At 37.7% G+C, this 24649-nt stretch overlaps 2 protein-coding genes across 5 annotated transcripts in view; both read right to left on the reverse strand.

The window, feature by feature from the left end:
* Positions 1 to 862: 862 nt before the first annotated feature.
* si:dkey-22n8.3 (flocculation protein FLO11) lies at positions 863 to 10644 on the reverse strand. 4 transcript variants are annotated; one of them, XM_036563445.1, is made up of 7 exons: positions 10439 to 10644; positions 10003 to 10099; positions 6253 to 6361; positions 4588 to 5709; positions 1525 to 1588; positions 1249 to 1373; positions 863 to 1136 (listed from the first exon to the last, which is right to left on the reverse strand). In XM_036563445.1, the coding sequence occupies exons 2-7, from the start codon at positions 10042 to 10044 to the stop codon at positions 1105 to 1107; spliced, it is 1494 nt and encodes a 497-aa protein (XP_036419338.1). In that variant the 5' UTR covers positions 10045 to 10099; positions 10439 to 10644; the 3' UTR covers positions 863 to 1104. The 4 variants fall into 4 exon arrangements, with proteins under 4 accessions (XP_036419338.1, XP_036419335.1, XP_036419336.1 ...); XM_036563442.1 differs by having other exon boundaries at positions 4588 to 5958; XM_036563443.1 differs by having other exon boundaries at positions 4588 to 5958; positions 8025 to 10099.
* A 3464-nt stretch (positions 10645 to 14108) lies between these two features.
* The window catches only part of itsn1 (intersectin 1 (SH3 domain protein)), a 72919-nt gene continuing 62378 nt past the window's right edge, over positions 14109 to 24649 (reverse strand). Inside the window, exons 29-39 of the mRNA XM_036563396.1 lie at positions 23569 to 23690; positions 23064 to 23170; positions 22189 to 22372; positions 21928 to 22026; positions 20796 to 20963; positions 19791 to 20003; positions 19173 to 19294; positions 18867 to 18949; positions 18367 to 18450; positions 18020 to 18193; positions 14109 to 17233 (exon numbers count right to left, since the gene is read on the reverse strand). Coding sequence (XP_036419289.1) covers positions 17085 to 17233; positions 18020 to 18193; positions 18367 to 18450; positions 18867 to 18949; positions 19173 to 19294; positions 19791 to 20003; positions 20796 to 20963; positions 21928 to 22026; positions 22189 to 22372; positions 23064 to 23170; positions 23569 to 23690 — 1505 coding nt within the window. The 3' untranslated portion in view covers positions 14109 to 17084. The remainder of the gene's footprint in view (positions 17234 to 18019; positions 18194 to 18366; positions 18451 to 18866; positions 18950 to 19172; positions 19295 to 19790; positions 20004 to 20795; positions 20964 to 21927; positions 22027 to 22188; positions 22373 to 23063; positions 23171 to 23568; positions 23691 to 24649) is intronic.

Raw genomic sequence — 24649 nt, forward strand, 5'->3', positions numbered from 1 at the left:
CTCGCCCCCCTGAGAACGCTCACTGTGTCCTATGGGAACCTTAGGTGCAGATACACAAACACCTACAAATACCGACACCCCTCACTGTCTCTCTCACTAATAGGGTGCTGTAATATCTGTATCCACAGTGCTCATCTAAAAACACTGTACACCAGTATTAGAGTTTCATATGCACTTTATCAGAAACTTTCTCACCCACCACAACCTATGTGTTTATAGTCGCATGCAAATGTGTGGGTGTCCCTGCTCACATGACATGTATTGTTGATCTTTCTGTGAAACCAAGTACACTCTCTACAAAGAAAATACATTTTAATGCACATTTACTTGCTAATGTTTACATACTGAAAAAAATAAAATAAAAAAAAAAAAAACAAATGTGGCCTACCCAAAAGGTATGGCATAGTTATTTATATTTTGTTTTTATTATTTTCCAACATTTTAAATTCAGCAAAAAATAAATAAACACATAAAAATTGTGCACTAAAGTTTGCAGAAAAGCACCACATTTAAATATGTTCCTTGTAGAGTATGTGCTGATGCATATAAACGCTGCTCTGTTGAAAACTGCCAAAATAATGCTTGGTGGGGGTCCTGCTCAATCATGGTCCTGTGTGGTCTGGACCATTGAGGAACAGGGTAAAGTCAGGCTAACAAATTATGCATAGAAACAGGTGGACTACTATCTTCAGAACTAAAAAGTGCACCTATATTGTAAGTTGACCTGATTAAATGAACATGGCTGTAGACACAAGGTAGTGTACCTAGTAGCCAGTCAGTTTACATTATTGGATCCCAGTGAAGTTACTAGGATGTTATTTTATTTGACACTGATCTAAAATAAAACAGGCTAGTCATGTGATTCATTTCTATAAATTACTTTATTTTCCTTTTTTTGCACAGTGTTCCCTTGAGATTTATTTCATGGTTTGTCATCAGTTATCTGGCCAATTAAAGTGCTACATCAAGATAATCAGAATTGTTTCTCATAATTAATTACAAAAATATATAAACATAATGGATAAACATTCACTGCACCTTACAATGTTATTTGGTAATACAATAAAAGTCACACTTCTTTGGAAAGCTGTGAGCAGCTGTTATTTATTTGGAGCTGATTTCATCCAACACAGGCTCTGAGAAAGAGAAAACAATTGTAGTTTTAGAAAAAGCGTCACTCAAAATGACAAACAAAACACCACACCATTAAAAAAAGACCACATTGTTGTAACACAAAGTCTTGCCCACCTGGGAACTTAAACTCTGGGAAAGCCGTGAGGTCCCCATTACCATAAAGTCTTTGAAGCTTAGTCAGTTCCTCTGAAAAGGCTTTCTCATACTCTGGGCCGGCATCAACCAGCCCACTGCAGGCCCTGAGGGACATAGAAGAGGAGCTAGCATTAAGAAAACTGGGAAATGAGGGACAGGCTGGATTAACATTCAGTGGTTTAGCGTACTGTTAACACAGAGGAGATGAAAAAGGGGAGATTTTTTTGAAGTTCACAGAAATTTTTGTGTACATACTTGCTCTTGGTGGAGTATTCACGAATCTTATCTAGGAACAGTCTCTTTATTGGGTCCAGTTGTGCTGGAGATAAGAGCAAAAATATACACATATACCTTATATGTACAACTTATCTTCTTGTTCCAAAATGCAGTAGCAGTGAAAGATCAAAAAACTGACCCAAGATTAACATCTACTCTCTAAAATTTGTTACACGCCAACCCAGATACCCAGAAACTGCCAACGAAATTTTAAGTGAATAAATACATTATACCTTGAATGAAACTTCAATTTAAAAAGGTACATTTTCACCAACACGTTTAATCCTGTCCACTGCTTACTGAGATCAGCTGAGCATTTCATTAATAAGAATAGAGTTACAGTATTTTATGTGACAAATATATGAGGAAACAACACAACCATAACAAGAACAAGAACAGCTGATTAAAACTGTCGAGCATTTATAACTATAAAACAAAACGTGGAAACGTTGGTCCAGAAGGGAACCCAATGTTTAAACTAATTAAACAAGTAAGTAGGCACATTTAAATGAATGTTGGCAGCATGAACTAAGGTAGGGGTCGGCAACATGCAGCTCTTTTACTGCCCTGGTGGGGCAGATTTTAGGTAACCACAAAATAATCCTTTTCAGTAAAAAAAAAAAACTCTGCCGATTGTTCTAACACAGTTTTAACAATAAATGGCCTTAAATGCAGGTGTTAATATATAACTGCTAATTCACCCTTTAACCCTGAAGACTGGTGTTCAGACTGCTGGTCACATAGCAACGCAGACAACAGTCTCACCTAGCTAGTAGCTAACGAAAAGACAAAAGGAAAAGTTTAAGATAAACATTGATAATTGGAGACGAACAGGCTTATTTGCGTTTATAATCACTCTAGCTTGTTTGCTGATACATTTAATTTGCAATGAGAAACTGTCAAACACTAAAAAGTCATAAGGCTAAGCCAGCTTCTTGTTTGAATGTTCCCACTCCACCTTAAATGGTGCAACAGTTACATTCTGGCACCTCAGGCACCAATCAAGGAGGAATGGGAATGGAGGAATGGGGAATGGGAATTCGAACAAGAAGCTGGTGAATAAGATGCTGAATTCAGCCCTGTACAAAAAAGTTTAATGTTAAGAGACATTTCACAAGAAACTATTCTACTTTTGCAGAAAAGTTTCCTGCCAGAGATGCGAGAAAAGCGTCTATAGCTGAGCTAAAGCTTAGTAGTAAAGTAAGCGTTTTTGTTTATATTTTTAGCCCATACTTGAACATTAGCACAAACTGAGACATATTTACAGCCAAGATGGAAAAATGGACATAAAATGTGGCTCCCAAAGTGGTTTGATTTTTGTTGAAAGGACAAAATGGCTTTTCGTTACATTTGGGTTGCCGACCTCTGAACTAAGGCAATGCAATAATAACAGCAAAGACAAATAAGCAATACCACAACATGCAAATTAATCAAACATAAAATTAAAACCTTAAGTAATATGCCTGTGAGATTTGTACATAGAAGGCCAAGTTGTAATTGTGCAATGGATATTTTAGAATATTGCTTTAAAATGCAATTTCCATAAATTGCAATTTCTGCCTGTTTTGGAGGCCCCCTGGTGAATTATACATTTTCTTCTCTTTCATAACATTGATATAATATATTTAGACAGAAATGTGTGTGATTTACAAGACGGGGTGATCAAGCAAGTCAACATTTGTAGTGTTTAATTGCGTTTAAAAGCTATTTCTTTTATTGTGGCTGTTAACTTTTTTTTGATATCAAGGAAGCAATTGTCTGTCCATTTTATCATCACAGCTCACTTTGTGGAGATATGTGAACTATTTTCAAAGAAGGGGGTTCTCCACCTCCCCTTTCACCTCATTGCTCATTAGCAGCTAAACACCAAGTCTCAATGAGAATGGCACCTAGAGGGCCTGCAAAAAAAACTTACAACAAACCTAGTCTGTGGAATATATGAGATTGCAGTGAACTCTGAGCAATAAAGCCAGAGTGCCATATTAGGATGATCATAATTTAAGAAAGATGAGCAAGCCATTATAAAAAGCTGATTATATCACTGAAACAGCTGTGATAAACATACTATACTTCACTGTACATCAAAGACTGTACTGAGGTGTGGTTTGACTCACATCCATGGGCCGTTCCATGTTTAGCTCTGACTGAGTGATCTCTTTTATGAATGACCTGCTTCTGACAATTGGCTTTACAAAGTACGCTGGCCTATTAGCTACACCTATATGTTTGGCCATCTGTGTGAATTATGTCTTGAGGGTGCAGGACTTGTCTTTAGAAACTAGTTGACCCACATAAAACTAGTATGTACTCTGGTTAGACATGTGCCAGTATTTGTTAAGTGAGTAAACTGTGATATTAAACATTGAAAGTAACATTGATGTTGACACTTTTAAATACTGTCACTTTTAAATTTGGCAATTTACTGCCAAATGCAAACAAGATTAAATTTCGCTGGAGATTTTTTTAGACACACAGTGTAGCTCTGCTTTCACAGACTCCCACTGAACTCTAACCACGTGATATGGCACCTTCTTCTGAGCGGTGTGTGTAAACAGTCACAGCTGTTTATATGTATGTATTATACATGTTTATATCACAAAACTGTATGAAGTAAAAGTGACAAAACTGAACTTCGGCAGACAGCTAATGGGCCAACACACAAATCTGTCACAGAATCACTGACATGACATGTAAACGATGATTATATGATACAGCACAGAATATGGCATTTTTATGTAAACATAGTATGTTCCATGCTGTATTTTACATTGAAGCAGCTTCAAAGCTCTTGGTCAGGGTCATAGTGTTATATGGCAGGATTCTCAACTGTAGCCTAATGCAAATTGTGCTGTATTTTACAGTAAATACTACAAACATCTACTGCTATTTAAAAGAAAATGCGTTCTTTAAAAGTGTTTTTAATGCAATATTGTGATAGGAACCTAAACTGTGATAAAACGTTAATTGACGTGACAATTTTTTATACTGGCATGTGCCTAAGTATGATTCAAACATAACAGACCAGAAAAAAGTGATGAGTACCCTCTGAAGACTCCTTGACTGCCTCCTCTCCTTCTGTCTTTAGTCCATCTTCTGCGAATTCTCCATTCAATGGTTCAGGGCTCTGGGCCACTGAAGCTTCAAAAACCATCTCTGGTGTGAAGTCCAGAACCTTTTCTGTCATGGCAACTATCTCTTCAGCCTGACTTGAGGAACCCCCAGGGATTTTGGCAGTTGTATGCCGATGTGCCCTTCCTACAGGTGTGACCACTGAAATGGAGTTAGTGGTCACTGCTTTTGCACAGTCAACGTCTTCTTGAATGGCAGTGTCTTTATATGGAACCACAGGTGAAACCCCAAGTTCTGTCACTGGAAGCTCTAGAACAGCATGAGATGAAACCTTTGCCCCCGGAGCACTTTCATGAGCAAGTTCTTCAGAAATGATCTTTGAGGAAGATGCATAGCAGGCAACATCAGTAGGAGTCTCAGAAGTCAGTGGTCTAACATCTTGCATCTGTGTTTGGGTAACTTCTACTCTTGATGGGACATCTTTAGAAGAAAGTGATGGTGGGGATGTTGCATCATCCAGGGCATGAATGATTTCTACATCTTCAGCAGTTGGAGTGGCTTTGGTAGAACTATATCCTGCAGGAGAAATTTCTGGAATAAACACCTCAGGGACGGCCGGGATGTCCACAGCACCGACAGACTGAGAGTCAACAATTTCAGCAGTCACTGTGCCTGTGGTTGAAAGGACCCCAACTGAAGGCTCTTTCGATGCGATCTCTATGTCAGTGAAACCACTGACTGGATCAACTTCCTCAGAGTATGTAACATCTATGGGGGCAGCATCAGAAACAGCTTCAGGTGGTGCTGTAAAGGTACTTGCATTTTTGTGGGCAGTTTTTTGTGGACTTTCTGCCATTTCTCCTCCGGAAGCTTCGAATGATGTGCCAAATGGTGGAGACAATCCTAAAGAGCCAGATGCTTCAGGAGGGATTTTCTTGGTGGCGGTAGGTTCTGGCACTGTCCCTTGATCTACATTTTCAGGAAAAGTCCCTTGTTCTACAGATTTGGTAGTTTTATTTGAATCTTTGACAGAAGCGCTAGACAGGACTGGTGGTTTTATAGCATCTGAAATCCTAGATGTTGCATCCACAAATCCTGCAGCAACAGGAGTCACTGATTCAGCATCTGAAGAACTTGGAGCAGTTGGAGCTTTTTGCATAGAAGCATCTGCAGCCACAGAATCACTCAAAGCAGCAGACTGTTTTAATGCAGCAGGCTTGGCTGTCTGTGTGGCTGCTTTCAAAGCAGCTTCTGCAATTACTGACTGTTTATTCACTTTAGCGTCATTGGCCCTTTGCAGTAATAGTTTGCCAATATCGATTATTGTTTTGGGCTTTGCCTTCTCTAGGGTAAAGAGAGCAGACAGGATGTTAAAGTACTTATGAGCATTAATAAAAAACGACTTCCTCCCAGCATTAAAGATACATGCTTTTAAATGTAAGCTGTCTTAAGAAACAGTTTCATACACTGTACTATATAATGTGCTGAATAAAGGAAGAAAAGGATTCTGTATGTTTGTTTGTCAAGGTAAAGGAAAATCATGCACTTTGGAAATGAAAAACAATCGTTAATTGGCTAATAGCTCTACTTTTACATGAACATTCTAGAAGAATCAATTGAATAGTCATATTAACTTACTTATACTTGTATATCTGATTGGTTTCTTGGGATTTCCAGCTTTGGTATTGAAGTTCACTACATTTCGCGTTCCTCTTAAAATGCCAAATGAGTTTTCCATACGCAGGCGCTAATAATACAAGAGACAACAGTCAGACAGTACAGTGAGAGAGAATTTTTCTCTTCTGTTTTTGCAAGAAGTTCTCTCTCATAAAAGCGTACAGAGGAAACATTTCTGCTCCTAAGGAAAAAGAGAGAGCCGAAACAATATGTATAGTGGTGGTCTTGCTTAAGTTTCACAACTCAGAGGTTGGTCCACCCCATCGTACAGTACTGTGCAAAAGTCAGAGACCACCCTTTATTCATTTAAATTCCAGTCAAAATGGACATTAAGTATAAGTTATTACATTTTCCAGAGATATTTCTGGGCAGATCAGACACAAGACAATCAACCTGCATAAGGAAATGGAGAAAGTCACAGAACAATATGTTTCCAAAACTGAGTGAAAAATGGGACTCCTAACAACCTTGCAAGACCTGGCAGACTTGAATTTTCTGTTATATATATGCTTTGTGCTTTTTTCATGATGTTGAAAAATGAACTTCCAACTGTTTGACTGGAAATTAATTAATGGAAAGGGTGGTCTCTGACTTTTTCCACAGTACTGTATATTTGTATAAGTCTGAGTACTGAGTGCTAAAAGCCAATCTGTTCTAGTTATGAACATTCAATAATTCTTCCTGGACATACTGAACCACTGAAAAGGGACTGGCTATTTTTCTTAAACAAAGGGACTGCAGGGTTTCAACCACGAAACTGCTGTTTTCTGCAAAAAGCTGAACTTTTCTGAACTCTCTCGCTCAGACTGTGTTGCTGTGGGAACCACACTGCTGTTAAATTACTGACATCCACCATTCCATGTCACCACACAACTCATTTGACCTTTATTTATTAATCATATCACTTGCAATGCTACTCTGAAATAGATAATCTGAGTCATCATCCCTGTCGAGACAAAACCTTGTATCTCATTTTTGTCCTTTTTTTTGTTTTTTGACATAATTTGAAATTGCCTGCTTCCTTTTTCATTGTATGAAAATTTCATGAAAAATGGATCAATAACACTTATACAAAACAATTTATAACAATTTCCACAGGTCATAGTCCACAGGTTTATATATATATATATATATATATATATATATATATATATATATATATATATATATATATATATAAACCTGTGGACTATGACCTGTGGAAATTGTTATAAATTGTTTTGTGTATATATATATATATATATATATATATATATATATATATATATATATATATATATATATATATATATATATATATATATATATAAACATGTGGACTATGACTAAAAGTATAATCCAGTCAGTTAGGTATTTTGTAGGATTATGCTCCTTGCTTCCATTGCTTTGTCAGTTGTTATTTTTTACTTTCTGCCATTGCAGCAGAATCCCTGCAGCCTTAATATTCATTCATCAATCACAGATGCTACTACAGTCATACTCAGAGCTGCTAATGAATACTTGAGAGGTAATGCAATGTCCAAAAGGGCCCCATGATTATCAATCTGTAGAAAAACAAGGCAAAAAGAACTCTGGGTCTCATCTCCCTCTTTCTGATCTAGTTGGATGTTTGCTTTGGAACATCAGACAGATCTCAGCTGTCTCTCCCTCTTGCATCCCCTTTGTACTAGGCCAAAACATCATGAATCATGCACCTCAGATTTCTGTTGGGTATCCTGTGTTTTTATTAGCACCTCAAAATGGGACACCACTGCCTTGTCCAAATGGGATGCCATGCACTCCTTCTTTCTCTGACTTTTCTGTTGTTCTTCATGGACACGCTCGTGTGGTACAATGCTGGAGGTGTCCCAACTGGTGGCACCTGGAGTGTTGTGATCCTCATCTGCATGTGCGTGCGAGAAACATTACCCAGAATCGGTCCTTAAGACCAAATGACCAAATATGTTAAACTATTTATCTTGTGCCCCTGTGTTTTTTAAATAGTGTAACTAACCTTACATTCACATTACCATACGTTACTGACCGTTCGTATAACTCAAAGAGTGCTGGATAGTTAGCTAGAGCAAGAAAACAGGCAACAGAGCGGCAGATGAGCAGTCATTTCCTATGGAAGTGGGTGACGTACAGCTGCAATTTAGTGACAAGCAGCAAGCAACATGGCAGCAGGGGAACAAGCGACAAATCAAGTTGAGATTTTCTCAGCTTTATGCAAATGATTTATAGCATATAAATTATAACTCTACAGTTTCTGTTAGTTTCTCCTGCCATTTCTTTCCTACTCCCAATAGTACTGTGCAAAAAATGGAAGAGAAACTTACAAACTTGTAAACTGCAATCATATTTTAAACAAAATAGGAACACAAATAAAGTACATTTTCTATGTTTTTTTTGTCAGAAGCTGTACAGTGTACATGCCCACACGTGGCAAGAGAGCCTCAAACTCCCCCACAAGACATAAACTTTAGGCGACATTAGCGACTTGTCGCATCCTAATACGAACATAGTTAGCCTGCTGCATTGTTAAGCTGCTTGCACAACACTGCTCCTGAACTATAGGTCCACACAAGGCTAAACAATTAATCGTTTTTATATCAAAATCGCAGTGCAATTTTCAAATCGCAAGACCTACAAATTAATTCTATCCTTCTTTATTCAACGTTGTCTTAACAACTTTTGTAATTGGGGAAATTAACATAAGAACGCAGATGTTGCAAGCTGGCAGTGTGGCACACTTCCCTCAGCATTTAAGTCTCAAATCTGAAAAAAAGAATGTGCTAAATGTCTTTTCGAAAAAAGGACTGCAAACTTAATTTATAATCTATATCTATATCTCAATATAGGTCAGAAAATCACAGTTAAAGATTTTCCCCACACAGGCCTATGACCACATGTTGTTAATGTCACAAAAGTGCTGACTTGGAGGGCTTATGGTGAGATTTGGGACAGGACCTCAGAGACAGTGTCAAGTAAATTAACTTAATGAAGGGGAGGAGAAAAGCACCAGACCATATCTGTTTGTATGCTTTCCTGTGATGAATAGTTTGGTTTCATTTCCAAAAAAGGCTAAAGTTTAATGTCACAGTAACATTATTTTATGAATGAAAGTGTTTGTCAACAGGGTTGGGATGTAACGGAATACAAGTATTGGGAATACATATCCAGAATACACAAAAAGTATCTGTATTCAGTCCAAGTTACATTTAATGAAAGCAGTGTTACGAATACAGTTACTTTTAACACTTTTAGGAGGATACTTCTGAAATACTTTTAATACTTTTTCTGCCTTTTGTTTAACTATTTTAAAATCATGGTGTGTAAAAAAAAACAGCTTCTGTTCAGACACTGGAATTCTTGCTAAAGCCTGAGTAGACCGATAAATCTGAGCCAGTTATTAATCTCAGCATTACTGAACTGAATAATTGCTAAGAATTTTGTTCATTTAAATAAGTGAATTTTTCATTAAATATACTAACAAAAGAATTACATGTAGAAAACTGCTAACCAGTAAGAGCGAGGAACAGTGGATTAAATAAAAAATAATAAAAACAGCAGTTTTTCCCCATGTGCCATGTCAATATGTACTCTAAATACATTCGTTTTTTTATGTACTGTAACTGAATACATCATTGAATACATTTTGGACACTGTATTCAATATTCATCCATCACTACTTTTTGAAAATACTCCTCCCAGCCCTGTTTGTAAGTTTACCTGCTCACTCAGGCGCCCAAATCTGAGGAGGGGTGCTGCCATCGCTGTGGTCGGTGGAACATTTACCCCTGCTCGACGGTTCCTCTTTTCCACCACGCTGAACATTACAGGAGAGCAGAAAACACCACAACTAAAATATAAGTAGACTAAAAGAATCGAACTAAAACACTTAACCATGCAGTCCTGTTCGGGACAACGTACAAGTAAGACGACAAAGCCTAAGTCAGCTTCATATTCTCTAGTTTTTTTTTGTTCGAATTTTTCCGTTCCACCTTAAATGGTGCAGCAGTTCCATTCTGGTGCCCGTAACTGCGGCACCATTTAAGGTGGAACGGAAAAAAACACGAACAAGAGGCCGGAGCATAGGACCCCAGCTTCTTCAGCCTCGTAAATGAGTTAAATTGCACACACAGTTATGGAGGTAGTACATGTTTACCCCTCTCCTCCGTGGTGGTCTGTTTCTCTGGAGGTACGTCGACAAGATTTCTTGTTCACTTCTTGTCCATCTAACTAGGACTGAACAAGTTGTCAAGTTCAAGGATTAAGAAGGAGACTGATTTAGTAACACGCTGTGAGGCCCAAACAGACAGAAGTGGACGTTTAGATGGGGCATTGCGTGCAGACGTCGTTGTGTAACGGCTGGAAGTAGGAGCTCCTAACACGCCCCCTAAACACGAGGGTTCAAACGCTAAAGGCGCAGCCGCAGCAGCAGCGGGGTGTTTTTCCAGTGGATAGAAATGGAGCTGATTGTGTCAGCCTACCATTATCTACTCAGAAGGATGGAAACTAGGCTGCGTATTTTAAACGAGCTAATCTTATAAACGCTTATCCACTCAACAAATGTGATAGAAGAGCGGCCTGCAGGGGGCGCTCGCCCCTTTTGCAGTGTTAAACAGCTTCCTGGACGCGGATCAAAGCCTGGCCTTGGACTAAATTGCATTAGCAATGGTGATTGATCGCTGAAAACCTTTTTTTTTGTTTACATTTAGGCTTAACGTGGTCTGAAAAAGTGGAACTACATATCTTAATGGCTGAGAATAAAAATAGCCCATGGTTTTATAATTAGGCCTTTTGAGAGAGCACCTGTGCCTTTTAACACTTCTGGAATAAATGACATGGAAATAATATTTAAATAAATAATAAATAAATAATACCTGGAGAGATTGAAATTAAAACACTTTAAAATTCTAGGAATACAAAATATTAAATCATGAAAAGTCGTACAGCGCTTATATAACATGCTTTGATAAACTTCAATATGAATCTATTCATGTCCCACAAAACTTCTTTCAATTAAGTTGTATATAACCTTTTTATACTTTCATTGACAATCAGATTAGAATTTTTTATCGTTTTGTTAAAAAGACCAAGTGACCAAATGACAGATTTAATATGAGAATGATTAAAAACAACACATTTCTTCAGATTTGTGCTCGGGCATAATCAAAGAACATATGGACCAAAGAAAACTTCTTATGAAACTTTCAAAATACAAACTTTTTTTTTTCTGGACATGGATTAAGCCTAATCTTGGACCGAATTGCATTACCAGTGATACTTTTTAGTCTAAGCCTAGGCTTAATCTAGTCCTGAGGTGCTGATTTACCAGAGAACATTATCTCAATGTAACAGAGGTGAAGAGACTGTAGAGCATTTCAAAAAAATGTTAATGCACATTTCAGATGGATTAGTCACCCAAGCACTCGGAGTAATTCACACTATGTCCTTGGTCCAATTGAGCTTTAATTGCAACATTTAAGACAATACACTGCTTCTACATTGATAACAATATGCTGTCATCAACATAATTACTCTTCAAGTTGAAATATATTATACTCCTTTCAAAGATTTAAACACAGACATATACTGTACCGCTGACTCGTCTGGACTGCTCATTAAAAATAAGGGAAAAGAGCCTACTGGTTTGCAATGTAAAGTGGGCGAAAGAGGAGAAGTGGGAAGAGGGACAGACAGATGCAGGGGGGAAAGAGAGAAGAGAGAGAGAGAAAGGAAAGAGGTAACTGTACCCTCTTCAACGTCATCTAAAGTAAAATGTTTTTCAGTAAGACGTCCCAGAGGTGACCCAGCACAAACTGAAGCACTCAAACAGTGCTAAAAAAACACACACACACACACGCAAACACACACACACACACTAAGTGGAATAACTTGCACACCCTGCAGAAGCAGTTCTTCTCAATGAATCTGACATCTCACTAGCACAGCAGTGGAATAGTGACGTCTGTATTGCATCTACACAGGGACACGCTCTCTAACACACACACAAACATACAGCACTTAAAGGAATATTTCAGCATTTTTTAACCTAATCTGTAACTTTCTCATCTGTAGCATACAGTCAACTAACATTAACAATAATTTTAAAGTTTCCTTACCTAGCAAAAGAACTGAAAGCTATTAAGTCTTACACAGTAGTTAGTTCCCACAGCACAATCTGATTTGTTGTTGCTGTTACAGTCATATGCAAATGTTCGGGCACCTCTGGTCAAACACATGTTTTATGCTTTATTGTCTCCCAATATACTAAACCCAGCAAATAAATCTAAATATGCTATAATTTGCAGAAAAAATGGCATATTTAAGTTTGTTCCCTGTAGATGAGGTGTCAGCTTATTTATCCTTGGAACAAAATACACAATTTGAGGGGTGCTAACTTTTGCATTCGACTGTATTTGTGATTTTTTACATTAAGTTTATCACTTTGCTAAGCACCTGTTCACAAGTAACAACTCATTTTAGGCTGCAGATAACCTTTACTAATTTTGGATTTTAGCACATTCAGTACTGAGTGAAAGTCAGAGACCACCCTTCATTTAACTCCCAGTTAACACCATTAGGCACAGGTTATTCATTTTCAGGAGAGTAGATAAAAAAATAACACACAGAAGGAAGAGGAAAGTCAAATGAAAAAAACATAAGTTTCCAAAACTTCAGTGAAAAAAAACAAGAAAAAGATGTAGGGGAAATGGGACTCCTAACTGTGCAAGACCTGGAAGACCACCAAGTTTGTCATTATTAGATAAACAGTACTTTCATCTTTGACAGAGAGGAGAAAATCAAGCTCCACTCTTGCTTCAAACATGAAAAAAAAAATCCACAGGTGTTTCTGTCCATCCTTCCACTGTAAGAAGACAACTCAGCACTATGAGTCTGAAAGGATGTGTAGCTGTCAAGAAGCTCTTACTGAGAAAAGGACACAGATAAAAAAGAAGACATCAAACAAAGAAGCTGCTGATGGACTGTCCACCCCAGAGCTCAACATCACAGAATGAATTACTTGCATCATTGCATTGTGAGATGCGGAAAATGCAACCAACTTCTAAGACTGAAGTTTGGGCACACTAAACACTGAAAAATGTGATGTTATATTTATAGTTGTTGAGACTTCTCTGTAGTTTTCTGTTGAATACATGTTTTCTGCTTGTTTCCTGACACTAAAAAATTAATAACTTGTACTTAATGGCCATTTTAACTGGAAATTAAAGGAAGTGTGGGCTCTGACTTTTGTGCAGTACTGTACAAAGACAGAAAATGAATACTTTAGATAACTTCTACTAGACAATATTTGACCTGCAGCCTGTTTGGACAGATTCTGAAGAATGAAAATGAAAGCAGAACATCAAATTCTGAACCTCTCGTTGCCTAAGTGAGCATTTCACTCAGCAGCTTAGAATTAAACAATTAAAGTGGAGTTAACTAGAAATTAACAAAATGCAATTTGTCAAACAAGACAGGCTGTGAAATGCTGTACAGACTGGCTGAAACAACGAGTTAGTACAATGAAACCTGATGAAATTATTGTTTGTGGTACTCTATGGCATAGTTGCTGCGGAAAGAGCTTAGGTTGAAAATGCAGGAGTATTCCTTTAATGTTACAGTATCGCCGCTTCATTCAGAAACGACTTCTCCAGCTCAGTAATGCTACCAATCTCATCCTGTCCATCCAAATCAATCCATAATGGAAAAAAGAACAAAAATGAATCACACTGTGGAGAAGCAGTGCTATTCTGTGAAACGTTATGGAGGAAAATCACAGACTATTAAACTGATAGTGTCATTATCCCCCTGCAGCCTGATCTGTGGTGCATTTGAACCAACACACCATCTATACACATAATTTCTATGCAATACAATTCTCAAATTTCCAAACTTCATACCACTATATTCCATTTACAGCTCCCTGTTCGTAACAAAAGAAAAAAGTACACTGTTAAACAAAATATCAACCCTGATACATTTCAACTTTACAAATAGATCCAATTACAGTGTTAACCCTTACTATCTCTAACTGCTACTAACCTAAGCAGGGTTCAGTGTTTAGAGGGAAACCTGGAATTTAGAAATCTCAAAAATAGAAATAATATTAAAAAAAGAACACATTAGTAATGTAGTATGAATTATAAATAGCACTCAGTGTTAAATAGCTTACTTTGTGTACCAAAATGAAAGTCAAATGATACACATGAAAAGGGCAGATGAGAAGAAAATATTTAAACTTGGCTAAAGGCCTACTAAGCTAAACATACAACTCTGTTTAATTCTTTACTCAATCTTGGCTCTGCATTAACAGTATTTTACAAGTACTTGACACATGGGATTACGCGGGGCTAATGCATTTTCTGTTTTCTCAGTAAAAAAGCCCAAAGGAGAAAAATCTTGGCATGCACTCCAGAAAGTGGTTCCAAACCTCAATTTCAAATGCTGATAAGCACTTGCGTTTTTCTAAAGGAAAACTACAGGGAATACATTTCAGACAATATCAGAGTCTTGGTCACTTTGTTTCTCAGCTCTACACATTACAGGTGGAATGGACTCAAAAATGTCCCCCTCTGCACACATTTCAGCCACAGTAGTATAAACACTTGAGTGCGTATTGACGTTTTAGGGCTATCTGATCTTTACGTTACCCAAGTCAAAGCATGAAGTACAGTATCTTTTTAAAACCAGCCTTCTGATTACATTCAAGTATGTAACTGTTGGTCGCCTATAGGAATTTTTTTCATTGAAAACAAAGGAAAAAAGCATACAAGTGTTTTAACACGTTGCAAAATAAGACTAGAGTGTGAGGGAAACTTTCAAAGTTGAGATTCACATGGGTTTCCCAACATCGCAATACAGTAAACCTCTGGAGTTAAACATTTTGTGGCTGTGTGATCTGAACGTATCAATGTTGTCTGAAAAAAACTTTGTATCTCCAAAATGGTATCTTGGTAACAGGAGAAGGAAAAACATTATTCACTTGTAATAGAGGTTAACATGATTTTTTTCCATGTAACTTTGTTGCTTCTTCCATCATGAAATTTTAACAGAATTCAAAGGGTAACCCAGGGTTTTCTAACTATGCAAGAAAAAAAAAAATGGAGAGTTTTTTTCATGACAGCGATGTTATAAAGTGTCTCAGTCTACAGACAGCTTGGAGTGTTCACATACTTTCTGGAATGGCATAATCTTTAGACTTTGACCTGCAGTCATCTGAAATTCATCACAGAACACTGAACCAAACTCTACAATTGATTTCATTCCAGAATGTAGAATATACTTATGAATTCTGGGACTGACTTCATTCTAGAACTTATTTCTGAAATCTAGAACAGAGAGGTCTTGTAAACATGAGGGAACTGGCAACAGCACCAGAGGCAAATTGCATTAAAGCCATTATAGGTGACCGATAAAGCTGCTTTTGTTTACACTAAATGTATAGTGTGTTTTTTTTTCAAGATCTCACATATTAAATGCCTTGTCTGACAAATGAACAATGATATCCTACTATAAACTGAAACAGGAATGTTTTGAATCGAAGTGCTCACAAGCACTGAACAATCAAATCATTTACACACACAAAAATGTTCATTTTGTCATTTGCTGTTGAGTCTTGCAGATACAAATGTGAATATTCAGAGGATAAAACAACCACTAACGTCAGTTATTGAAAAATTCTGTAACACTGTTTGAAGGCTCTCTACACAGGGACTTCATAATGCAAGACTGAATAATGTATTTATAAAGAAATACTTGAATACTTATGAACAGTCTATGCCAGTAATCAATGACAGGATGACATAACATGTTTATGAAGTAAACAACACTGTATAGGTCTTAAACATTCCAAAGTAATGTAACTTAAAGGGCAGAGGCCTAATTACGATCGTATATCAGTTCTGTGGAAGATTTTCATGCTCATGAACTTCAGTTTCATACATGTTCTCCCAACTGTATGAATATCCATATAAATAAAATAAACAAAAATCCTGTTCTAAAGAAAAAGTAGAAATATTCTTGGTAAAATATTATTTGAGTAAAAGTACCCTGTCTGTATTTCCACTTCAGTACAAAATGACTTGCTTTTAAATGTACTTAAGCATCAAACGTAAAAGTACTGTAAGTTATTCCAGTTATTATTTTAATAAGCAATTTCTATTTAGTAGACCTCAGTGAATTGTTCATGTGAACCAAACAAGTCTCAGTAGACATCTGTACTTCTGTGCTTTATGTATAACTAATAATTGGTTTTCTTAACTGGGCCTCTGCCTTAAAGTCCTATTTCTTTGGCACTGATGCTTTATAACAGTGTTACAATTTACAAATTTTATCTTGCGATTACTGGTATAAGCTGCTCATAAATATTTAAGCATTGTTTTAAAATACTTTATTTGTCCCTATGAAGGTAGTCTTCAAATGAAGTATGACCAAAGTTCAATGTAGGGGCTACCATGAATGCTTTCATTCTTTCAGACCAACAACATCTTAAGACTTCAGCTTCAGCTCTAGAACTCTTCTATGAGCTTTGAATCATGATGTGCGTTCAAGTCGTGTAAAAATCAAACTACAGGACTGATTAAGACCGTTACAGCTTACTTTTCTAGACCAACATGCGTCCTCTCATACTCCCTTATCTCCCTCTTTCTGTTCCTCTCTCTCTTCTACACCCTCACCCACACACACAGAATGGGGCACGGTGCTGTTGAGTGATGTGGATTGTCACATTAGGCTGGTGGACTTGTACCATGGAAGAGGGGGGCAGTATGGAATCTGGAGTGAAAGGAGGTTGAAGATCACAAGGGTCAGGGTTCATCGAATAGCTGCAGGTCGAGTCTGACCACTATTTCTCCTGTGGGGACCTCGTGCAAGAGCAGCCTCTTAGTGATCGGACCTTTTGACCCCTGGTCCTTTTTAATGTCCGCCAGGCGAATCTCTGTCCTGCCCAGGAAATCTATGCACACAGAAAGGAAAAAAAAAAGAAATGAACTAAAGCAGTGCTCATACTAATGTACTGACTAATTGTTATGCATCGATCTGAAGGTGATGACTCAAGTGCATAGATTTCTGATAGTTACAGTTAATCAATTAAAATAATTGATCAAGTATGCACTCTGATTTTTTGGCCAACATAAAGTTTGTTGAGTGGAATTGAATATGACTCAACTGAAAAAAAAAAGTTTTTGGTTTAAGCAAAAAAAAATGTATTGTCTATATTCAGCTACTGTTAAAACACTGTGTATTTCTAAAAAATGTAAAACTTTTATGCAGGAAGTTAAAGGTAATTCATAAGAAGGGGTTAAGTGGGAACACAAGCTGGAGTCAAAATCCCAGTAAGACAGATGCAGCAATTTGCAAGAAATTGGAAAATAAATGGGACAGCCTGTAATGCTCAACATGGCTTCCGTTCACGGATCCCGCCTCTCATCGAAAACAGCCAATCTGCTTGCCTAGACTTTCCTAAGGACTTAGTTCAATTTCAAAGTACATTCAAAGGAACATTAGCCCACTGCTAAAAAACCTGAAAGACTGACCGAGGTAAAGGCGGATAGTGGAACGAAGCAGATAAAGCAGGAAAACGTGAAGAACATCAGGACTATGATCAGCCGTAACACAATGACAAATCGGAAATAAGTTAATTTTTCCCTGCTGTGCTGTTCGGGCCCCCAGGCACGTCACCTAATTCATGGGCCTGGTGGTAAGGGTATGCCAATAAATGGCCTGTGTGTGTCCTGCTTACCATCGGGTGAGAATTGGTCCCTCTCAAACACAGTCACACACAGCACGTCCTGTTCCAGGTCTTTGATGAAGAACTGGCAGTTTGAGTTCCATTTGGGGTTCAACGTGTCCTGCAGCGTCTTAGTGATGTGACATTGTGAGCCCATTGTCACCTCACAGTATGGGTTACTCTTACCTACACAAAAGAAGACATTACAACACAAAACCCAAAAACACTGGTTGAGCTGTGATACTTTGTGCAGATGTGAGCCCAATTTTTAAGTTCTAATGAACAGCTATTGGATTACGTTAACAATTCTATTGGTGAATTTATTATACCAGTGATCTTCTAAAAAGAGATATTCTTACCATGGGAACGGCAGGGTTTCAGCTCAATTCCTTCTACTATGTTGACCATCAGTCTACCAATGCCTGTAGCTCTCTGAGACCGCACTGTACAAACACAAATACACACATATATACATAAAACAAAAAAATTCTGAAAACTTTGTACTCACTAGGCTTGGAACATGTCTTGTGCTTGTTTCTCTATCGAATATTCCTGCTAAGATAGGTGGTGTGGCTCATGGCTGTAGCAAATTCCTGAATGTAGCTCTGAGCTTCCCTCCAAAGCCATAGGCCATCAAATCTTTAAAATGAACTAGGATGTTTCGGATAGTATATCAGAAAATCAGAATAACTAGTTACAATCTTCAAAATGTAATACATTTTAGTTCTGTTTTATGTATTTGACATCAATATTTGAAAAGGTACTGCTTCAGAATGTCACTGCGTTTATAAATTCTGAATGTTTCCCACGTCGCTATGGCCCACTTATATGGGCGTTTTCAACATTCACTATAACTCACCCAAATAGGCTTTCTCCCTCTTCTTCTTCTCCGTCTCAATGAAGAGCTCAGAGGCAGCCTTGATCTTCTGCACCCATGCAGTTCTGACCAGAAAAATCCAATTTTCAGAATCAAATTTCTACCCATTAGCCATGCATTATTGACCATAAATCTAGTGCTTGACGTTCAATAGCTTTCTTTATGATGTACTAAAATGAAAGTAATTATAAATAGGGTAAAAGAGTGGAGAAGAAAACTTTTAAAAGTATGAGAACTTTGCTCAGTTAGTTTGCAGCTCTTTGCACATGCCTCTATGCATGTACATACCTCTCATTGATGCTCTCTGCTCGTATGGTGTAGACTCGGTCTATGTGGGATATATGGAAAATGGGCTCATCTCCCGAGGGATCTGTAGGGAGCTTCACTAGAACCTCGTTCAGGAAGATGGGCTAAAGGGAGCAACACAGACTTGTGAGAGAAGTGTAAAATACACACTTAATAGGCATGTCAGTAATGTTAGCCAATACTGCAAGGAAATACCTGTGCATAAGGGCCACCAACACATATTCTCAGCATGTTTTTAGCATGACAGGTAAATGTGTTTGTGTTTTAAACCTGTAGGCTATGTTTCTTCTCAGTTTGGGTAGGCAGTTCTTACAACTGATTTTATAAATCACTCTTTAACAACAACCTCTTTAAATAATATGGGCAAAAAATGTTTAGTTAGCCTCTAGGCTACTGGTACTGTTGCCTTTTACTGTTATTAGGCTTTTAGGCTGGGCTCTCATAGTCACTAATAGTCACCAGACAAGTAAACCACTATTTATAAGTCATATTTTGCTAAGAACAGCTTGGAAATAAATGGCATTGACCACATCACACTGCAGGTTCAAAGAACAATTCATAACATTCAATATTCTGTTAAGTAAATGATTGCTGGCTTACTGTCTTGTACATGCGGTACTGCAGGTGGGACTTGGCGCTGAAGACCTTGTCAGAAGCCGAGGAGCCCAGTGGTTTGGTAACCTGGGTGAGGAGCAGGAAATCATTGAAGAGGAAGCCGTACAGCTCCTTGTTGCTCTTAGCCTTGTAGAGCTTCCCGCTGTGCAGGAACTTGCGAGGGCCCAGACAGTTAGTCACAGAGTTGAAGACCAATTGCTAGAATGCAGAGATGACCGGAAGGACATGGTTATTCTGAAGTTCTTATTTGGGTCAAATATGTAGTGGTCAACTTTCTGAGGTTTGATATGATAAAGAATAGATAAAGTAACATCCCAAAAGTTTGGGATCAATGTTTTCAAAAATATAAAACTAACATAATGGCAAATAAATGTATGAACTGATTCTACTACAAGATGTATAACATCATTGTTATAACGTACTAGTCCTGTGCAAACTATATAATCATAAGTCATTAGAAGTAAGCTGTTAAAAAAAAGAAAAAGAGAAAAAAAGAAATCCAGAATGATAAACTGAGCAGTAGATGATGCTAAATCACTGTATTAAGGACTAATAAAAAACTATATCCATAAATAATGTCTTGTAGTTCAAAAGTTACAATCATATCCAGGCAGATATGAAAAATAAGATATTTATTAGATAATAAGATAAAACATTCCAAGATATTTACAGTATATTATTTATCCTTAATGCATGTGTATATCCTTAATGTATACTGTTTATCCTAAATGTGTGTCTAGCTCACAATATTTGGATAATTTAAATATTTAAATAATATTGTGTTTTTATTGTATTTATAAATGTAATTTAAAAAATATATACATTCATTTGAAAAGTGATTCCAAATTTTTGAACAGTAGTATAAGAACAAGTTCAAAGACAAATGGAAATCTCTACTTTCACTGGCAAAACTGCACCATTCTTTTCCTGTGCTGATTTACACATTGTTGCACACGTTGTTATCACATTTGCATAGACGTTACAACACACCTCAGATAACCCTTCACACTGAACGTGAGCTTGTATCCACTCCAGGCGATCCGAGTTCTCCTTCTCTCGTACACCCTCATTGACCTGTGAGCAGAGCTCCTCCGCCTTCTCTAGAGCCTGCCGCAGGTGACTGTGATCCGGGTGGCTTTCTGGAGTGTTCTCTAGAATCTGAGGATGACAGAAGATGTGTTGAGTAAAAGGTGTAATGAGCAGTACACGTTTTTTGTTATGTGTGGTGAAAAAACAATGCAAGGACTATACACAGCGACCTGTTAATTATTTGCCAGATTTTTTCAGGAACCATTAATGGTTCAAGAACCTTTGTTTTTAATATATATCCAGTCATATGCAAAAGTTTGGGCACCCCTGGTAAATAAGGTTTTGTTAGTTTTCTAAGAAAAAACAAGTTAACACATCCACTACAGAGAACACATTTCTGCATTTTACTGCACAATTACTGTTTATTTGCTGAATTTAACATGCAGGGAAAAATCAAAAAAATAAAATGTAGCATGTGCAAAAGTTCTGGTACATTTTATATTTTATTTTTTCCAATATATTAAACTCAAATAAATAAAAAATTAAATGCAAATAAATGGAAATTGTGCATATTTAAATCTGTTCCCTGCAAAGGATCTGAAAATCAATCATATAAAACATGCATACAACTGTATATATTTTTTTGGCATTTTTCCCAATTTTTGTGGTTTCACCAGAGATCGAATTTGCAATCTCCTGAGGATAGGGCCAATATTTGGGCAGTTACTTTACTCAGAGGGCCTCAAGAACTTTTTAAAGACATACTGTGTTCCTCCAAGAACCTAAAATAAAGTGGTTTCTACAAGGGCTTTAAGGTTTTTCAAAGAACGTTTGGACACCCAGGACTGTTCTCGTAAAATAACCAGAAATACTAAACCTACACATTAGTAAACATATTGTAAATATTATAAAACTTCTAATCAGCCAATTACAGCCCTCCATGGTATTTATATGGCATGTCTTATCTGAGCTAATTCTGCTTCAGCTGTTGCTGACCATCAATAAACATGCCAAGCTCTTTCTAATAACGTATATTCATTGCAATTGATGAGGCAGTGACATGAGATCACATCAGTTATGTCCATGTACATACATTTTTGATGATAAGGGGGTAGCGTGTGACCCTCTGCATGGGTTTGAGGAGGAAGCTGGACAGAGGCATTCCTTTACAGCGAGGATCCATGGCCAACCTCTGTAACACACACACATACTTCATGCTTGGTGACTACATCCCAAATCTGCAAAAATCACCACTGAAGATGTGTTTTTTAAGTGAACAATTAATGCAAACTTTTAATAATCGACTTTCATTCCAACAACAGTCATTCCTACAGTGCAGTGATCATCCTGTTACCTTTACAAAGTCCTTGAAGTCAGGCACCTCATCAGTCTTCTGCTGGATGAGGGTTGCGCCATTGAGCTGGCAGCTGCAGAAGCGGATATAAGGCTGCATGTGGGGCAACTGTGCTGTCAGAATGTCCCCAATCATCTTCACAGGCATGCGTTCCCCTGACATCTTCTTCCTCACCCGCAATGCCCTGCAGGAAAGATAGGGATTTTAGGACTGAACTACAGTCAGTACCTCTGCGTCAACACAGTTTGATAGAAAAAGCAAAGAAAAAGCTGATCCTGGAACAGTGAGAAAAGGCGATCAGGTGGTTCAATACAGACCTTGGATCAGCACCCCCTAGTCAATGTAATCAGGTTCAACGGATAAGAAAAGCCTCCTTGTCAATTTAACTGGAGGGATGAAAAGCAACAACTGATCCTGAATGCAGGACAGGAGATCATGGGGTTCAAAAGCTTAATCCACTGTACGTAGCTGAATGTGAAATGACTGCCTAATCAATACAAAGCAAACTACATAACGAAGGTATCAGTGGGCTTTACAGCCTATGTGCTGCACTGTGTGCTAAATAAGGAGCAATGAGCCATGCAGCAGTAAAATCCTTTCTCCAAAAGAAAAAAAAAAACAGTAATTGAGTTTAACCCCTACAAAAGTTTAACCTCCAAAACATTCCTTATTGATTCTGACTGAGTCATGTAGCCCTTACAAGTGAGATCCCAGCTCCTCTGATATCAATGCTGAGTGTTTTCGGATATCTTTCTTGGTAAAACTACATTATATAGTAGCATAAAAAGGAAACGTTCAGGAAACACCGGAGGAAACTCAAACCTGGATTTAATTTAGAGGATTGGGAATACAGGATGAAACAGCAGGGGTCATACTTGAGCAATTTAATGTTGCACATGATGAGTTCCTTCCAGTTGACGAAGATCATGGCCACTTCTTTTTCCGTCAGCAACTCTGACTCCAGCAGAGGCTTCTGGAAGGTCTGTAAGGGACAGATAAGAAACAATAACCACAACAGCTCTAGGTTATTGTGGCTCTGTGGTGGAAGGTATCTGTTAAACCAGAAGTGAGGTTCCCCCTTTTCTGTTGAATATCAACCAAACTACATCTAACTTGAAATACTTTTTCTAGGTGTATCTGGTTATCATAGGTTTTATGCAGAACTGTGCAGGTTCCCCGATCTTAGGTGGCCATTTCCTAAACATGAAAAGGGGGGAACTAAATTATGAAAAACAGTCAAGATCCACCCTAGAGGACCCTTCACAGTTTAGGCTTAGACCTAAACTGTGCCAGCAATCCGGGCCAGCAAAACTGACTCTTGGGAGTCATTGTTACTCCAACATTCTGCATTAAATCCATAAACAAATGGCATGATGTTACCTCAGTGACCAACTGCAGGTCGTTGACATAGTTTTCCTCAGTCACGATGAGCTCGTGGATGTAGCCTTGCCGCTTCCTCTCCATTGGGGTCAACATGTCCAAGAGGTGGAGGTCAGCACACCCTGTAAGCAGGGCAAAGATCATTGCTTTCATCTCCTTTCATAAATGTCTTTTTTTTCAGTACACATAAGACAATACATTTGTATGCACAGACTCACATTACTTTACCAAGGCTGAATTTTTTTTTTCTTTGAAAGAGTAAATTTATAAAAGGAAAAAACATTCTTAATGTAAGTCATTGCAATGAAATTTTCTTTTTCAACCAATTTGAGCCATTTCTATTATTTCATTTGTCATGAAATGTTCATACAGTGTTGTGTAATGTAAAGTACAGCTGGCATTTTCAAATTGTGAAATGAAAAATAAAGTGAAATACGTTAACACATCCTTCACAGAGGGCACATGTCTACACATTTTAATGTAGAATTTTGCTGAATTTAACATATTGGGAAAAAATGAACACAAATTATGGCCTATGCAGAAGTTATATCACATTTTATATTTTATTTCTTCCCCCAATATGTTAAACACAGCAAATAAACAGAAACTGCACACTAACATTTGCAGTAAAATGCCATATTTAAGTGTGTTATCTGGAGAGGATGTGTCGACTTATTTACACTTAGAAAAAAAATTTGACCGTATATGTTCAAACTTTTGCATATGACTGTCTAAAGTCATGTCTATGATGTGTACGCTGCACGTTCTTGCTGAGTCATAAAACCATTCATTATTTTCAGTTCTTACTCTGCTATTCAGGTCTACTGTATCTCCTGAACTGTTGCTGCACTGTTTATAACACACCGGTATCTTACATGTAACATTACATTGACCAGTGGCTCTCAAACCGGTCCTCAGGGCTCCACAAGACAGTCCATATTTTTGCGCACTTCCAACACACAGGGACAGCGCAACAGGGACACAGCAGCACTGATGTGAAGCACTGTTCTTACAAGGTATCAAAAACAATGACTGCTAACATCAGTTCCCTTGTGGAGAATTTTCTGCCTGCTAAATGTGA

Source organism: Colossoma macropomum, unplaced genomic scaffold (genome assembly GCF_904425465.1).
Source record: "Colossoma macropomum unplaced genomic scaffold, Colossoma_macropomum, whole genome shotgun sequence".
NCBI lineage: Eukaryota > Metazoa > Chordata > Actinopteri > Characiformes > Serrasalmidae > Colossoma > Colossoma macropomum.

Excerpts from the sequence above, each read along its gene's own strand:
- si:dkey-22n8.3 (XM_036563442.1), bottom strand. The coding sequence starts at position 10,044 with ATGGCAGCACCCCTCCTCAGATTTGGGCGCCTGAGTGAGCAG. Across the intron at positions 5,959-6,252 it reads AATCAGATATACAAGTATAA|AGAAGGCAAAGCCCAAAACA; the intron begins GTAAGTTAATAT and ends TCTTTACCCTAG. Across the intron at positions 1,137-1,248 it reads CCCAGAGTTTAAGTTCCCAG|AGCCTGTGTTGGATGAAATC; the intron begins GTGGGCAAGACT and ends TCTCTTTCTCAG.